We start from the raw sequence: 4,727 nt of genomic DNA on the forward strand, positions 1-4,727 counted from the left end.
TGCCCACACTGTGGGACCAGCCCAGGGCATGGGGAGGTTCTGGGCTTCCAGGGTATGTGGAGCTCCCCATCCAGCACCACCCCAAATCCTTCTCCCCAGGGCTTCTCTCACCTGTCAGCTGCTGAAATAACCTGAGGAGAACGACACTGGAGACAAGTGTCTCCTTGCAATGGCCTGGGAGAATAAAAGAGGCCCTCACTGGTCAAGGGCTGGGTTAAAGTTCGAGTCAGAAGCGTGTGGGGATTTAGGCAGCGACAAGAAGAGTTTGGTCCATCACCCCTGTGCCCCCATCACACAGCCAGAGATGAAACCCTCCCCTTGGCTTTCTCCTCCTGAGCTTGAGCCAGGCCGGTCACTCCACCTCTACTGCCCGTCTGTGCTCCAGCCCCAACCCATCCCAGCTAAAACATTCCCCTTTCCTGCCTTAACTCTTGTCTGAAGAGGAAAACTTGCCTTTCAGCTTCATTATAAATTTGAGCCCATGACTAAGCAGAGCTCCAATGGCTCAGGACCAGCTCAGGTGTGTTCTCACCTCAGCTCGGATACGCCGCCATCTCCCCAGCAGTGGATTTGGATATGCTCAAACCCAGGTATTTGTCTTTGCCTGGCTCCCCTTTGGGAAACACTGGCCAAAAAAGTGAACCTCTTTTCCGTGTACCCCTATTAGAGCTGGTTTGGGCTCGAGCAGATCCAGCACCTCACCCGACTCCACTTACCCTCGCACGGTGCCCGTCTCCTGATAATTCACTTGGATGAACTTCCCAAAGCGACTGGAGTTGTTATTATGGGCTGTTTTTGCATTTCCAAAAGCCTGTGGAAAGAAGGAGATGCCATCATTATGCTGGGAAAGCCATCACCTTGCCTTATTCCCATGGATCTCACTAACAACTTACTCAGGGGATGTTCCTATCATTTAGAATGAATGGAAAGGAGCTGGGGAAAGTTTGCTGAATGGTTCACAAAATAATCCCACGAGCTCCTGGGGACCATATTCCTTTGCAGTTTTGTATTCATGAAGAGCAGCTAAACACTGGTTAAAAATCAAGCATGGGCTGCACAACAGAGATTTAATATTGGAAGTTATTCCAGGCTGTATTAAAGCTGTGCTTTATTCATGTAAATAAATATAAACCTGCACTGCTCCAACAGGACTCTACATTTTAATGAGTTGGAGGAAGCTGCTTTTTAATTATATATGGAATTAGGGGGAAAAAATGCTTTGAAGGCCACTCAGATGTTAGACAACGTCAGAGACAGCCCCAGCACAACTTGGGCTATTTCAGCATCCCAGACACCCTCGTTTCCATTTGCTGCTCTTGCTTTCCCAAAATCTAAATGCTTTTAAGTCTATTATGCAAAGGTTTTATTCCAACCCTGTGAGGCACCAACTGCACAGAGTCATTCCTTGCCATTTAGGAGAAATCTCTGAACTGAAACTGCTGTTTTCAGTTGTGCCTAAATCACTTTAATAATCATCCGGACCACAGTGACAGGACTTGTCAAGGCACCAGGTCTAATTAATGCTTCATTTATTAAACCAGTTTTCACCCTCACTCACCTCTTCTTCTATGCCAAATTTACTTCAGATAATTATAATTTCAAGATAATTTGCAAGTGTTGCTCATGTATAGACATTTCGTGCTGGGGCTTAACATCAGAGCCCAGCTCCCAGTAGATTTAGCCCCTACTCAGCTATTTATTAGAAAAGATTAAAAGGGCTTTACATCTATAATCTGAAGCTTTCCAAATGACCTTTGCAGATTTAACTCCGCAACCAAAAGCAGAATATAAAGGCCAAACGAGACGAGTCCTTGGCGGAAGGGCACCGGACACCTCCGGTCCCTGCAGGATCCAGGGCTCTTCCCAGGCTGGTTCATTCCACAGTCTGCTTGGATTTAATGATTTAAGCACTGAAGGAATAACGAGGTGATTTCCCCCCCCCCATTTGAATGCAGGGATTTGTTTAAACTCAAGTTGTTGCATATGAATTTGCTTTAGTTGCCTAAAACAAGTTCTGGGATGGCCGAAACCTGCCGAGCGAGCGGATTCTGCCGGAGAGACGATTCCAGAGCTCCGGAGGTGATTCCAGAGCCACAGCTCAGGAACACTGCCCTGCAGAGGATTCACATCTTTTCAGGCTGTCCCCACTTTTTTCCTCCTTGTCCCCCACCCCAAAATCCTCCCCACTCGCCGAGGACTCGCCCTCCCCTCCCCACCCACCAAGGACACCCACAGCCCCACTGAAATTCTCCCTGAAATTCTCCCCCCGCAAAATTCTCCCTGAAAATCCAGGTACCCTCTGCCCCAAACAGGCATTTTGGTATTAAAAGATGGGACCTATTTCAGCTTTCCAAAGGATTTACCTGTCCCCCAGGTACTTCAGCAAGCAGAGACACAGCAAGAAGCTCACAAGCAGAATATGTTGAGACTGAAAACACGCAAGAGCAGCACCTGGTACTTCGATATTAGTTTTAAGTGATATTAAATTATGAGCATTTCCCTGCAATAGGATCATCCCTAATCTAAGACAGCATCTTAAGGCAAGGAGATAAATTTTCTATACACTTAATTAACGTTGCTCACCTAATTAACATTGTTCACTCGAGCCAGCAGCAAGATGAACCTGAACAGCCTAAACAGGAGGCAGCACTATTTTATATCATTTAAGAAATTTTCATCTAATTTAATAAAGAATTTAAGCAAAGAACAACATTAAAAGGATTTTCTAGTTCGACTCCCTGTGTTTGTACCTTAAGTAACCGCTCATGGAGAGAAACAAGGGCTATTTATTAGGATTTCTTTGGGAAGAGCCTTGCCCAGGAATAAATCTTTTTTATTCTGTAGCAAGGAGGAGAAATACAGGAGTAGGGAACAGCAAGATTCCTCTTTTTTTTTAGGAGCTTTTTTCAGGATTAACACACCAGACCACATGATGTTTTATAACCCAAATGCCTACAGAAATCATGGTCCATAATATCCCCCTTTCAGGCCTTTTCCTTCAGACTCCGGGTGACTCCTCGGCCCCAGCATGCTGGGAATGGGCCAACAAGGGGCTGAAGAAAGGCCTGGGGTTTGATTTGAGACAACTTAAGACATTTTTGGTTGGTTTCCTCACTGGGTTTCCTCAGCAGGACTGTTGGGCTATAAAAAAAGGGCTGTTAATTCAGTTTATCCATGTCTAATCTCCATAGACCCGACCAGGACACCACGTTCCTCTGCAGGGGGGCAGAATGGAATAGTTCAGCCTCCAAAAAGTTCTAAATGAGTTAAAGCTTGTCTCAAACAAATTCCCTTCTGTTCATACTATTGCCCTTTCCTGAGTCATCGATTCGAAGCTGCTGAGCAGCCCAACGGACACAACTCCGTGACAGCATTCCAGGGATTCTTGGGGAGACCGAAGCTTTTCCTGGCCAGGGCTCAACATTGCACGGGAAACAAAACTCAATACGTTCCTCTGTGGGAGCCCAGCATCCCTCTGGATGCAGTGCTGGGATCCAACAGCTTGGAGAAGGCAGAGGTGCACCAGCTCCATTCCTACAGCACGAAGAGATGCTTGTCATGGATGGCAGGGAAAAAAGGAATTAACAGTTTCCTGGCTAAATGCTCCAAGTTTCTCCTTGGATCTCCAGGATCCCAGAGGCTCCTGGTCTCTTCATTCTGCACTGAATATTGATGCAATCTGGATTAACAGCAGCCCACAGCCAGAATAAGGATTATTTTAATGGTTTTCCTGAAATAAGGTTATTTTCCAAACCTCTGCATCCAGGAAAACACCATGGTGACTTTTTCTTGCATGGCAATAAGGTCATAGATTCCCAGGATCACTGAGGTTGGAAAAGACCTCCAAGACCATGCAGTCCACCCTGAAACACAAACACCTGGATGATAAAGATCATTTTCCCTCGTTTTCATTTCACCTGCAGCCAAGCTCCCAGCACTCTCCTTGCCCCGTTCTATTGCTTTTTAACAGAAATATACTGAATTATGGCCAGGACACAAACTGCACGTAGACTCCTTGAGTCAGAGCCTCAGTAAATCCCTTGCAATTATTGCTCCTGCCCCGGGAAGTGCTTTTAAATCTTCAGCTCAGTGCCTGATAAACCCTCCAGTCCAAACTGCTCTGGTAAAACGACACCATGTTGATGCATCTCCCAACTTTCTGCTCCCATGAGGAGCCAGCTCTCCCCAGCAGAGACCACGACGCCTAAAGAAGCACCAAATCAGAAAAGTACGACTGACAACTCGAATTCCTGCAAAGGCAAAGAGCTCTGATGGGAATCCTTCAGGCCGTGGTTTGACAGGGCCCAACAGCAGCACTGAAAATGGAATTTAGAGCAATCAAACAGGAGCCCAAGCGCCGACACCTCGGTGTGGAGCTCTCTCGGCTGTGGCTCCGTGTCCCACGCTGGCCCAGGGACCCAGCGCTGCTTTTGTGGGCAAAAGCACAAACCACAAATTATTTATAGTGTTTGTGTGCGACGCCTGAGCAGAGCCCTCCCCCTCGACAAGTGACCAGAGCCCTGAAACTGCCACACGCTGACCTTTCAAACCCTCTCAGCATTTCTGTCGCAGGGTTATTTTCTCCCCCACCCACTGCAGCACAATTGCAGAGCAAACAGCAATTTTCCATCTCACGGAATCGCAGAACCACAGCACAGTTTGAGCTGGAAGGGACCTTAAAGCTCAACCAGTTCCCTCCTTGCTGTGGGCAGGGACACCTTCCACTA

At 47.1% G+C, this 4,727-nt stretch overlaps 1 protein-coding gene across 4 annotated transcripts in view; it reads right to left on the reverse strand.

Annotated features, from left to right (window-relative positions):
* Window positions 1-4,727, reverse strand: part of MYO9A (myosin IXA) — a 134,980-nt gene that overhangs the window by 106,849 nt on the left and 23,404 nt on the right. For all 4 annotated transcript variants that reach the window (XM_025894841.2, XM_025894844.2, XM_025894842.2 and 1 more), the window contains exon 2: window positions 717-811. In XM_025894841.2, coding sequence (XP_025750626.1) covers window positions 717-811 — 95 coding nt within the window. The remainder of the gene's footprint in view (window positions 1-716; window positions 812-4,727) is intronic.

This window comes from Manacus vitellinus, unplaced genomic scaffold, assembly GCF_001715985.3.
Source record: "Manacus vitellinus isolate BGI_N305 unplaced genomic scaffold, ASM171598v3 scaffold_16_pilon, whole genome shotgun sequence".
Lineage (NCBI taxonomy): Eukaryota > Metazoa > Chordata > Aves > Passeriformes > Pipridae > Manacus > Manacus vitellinus.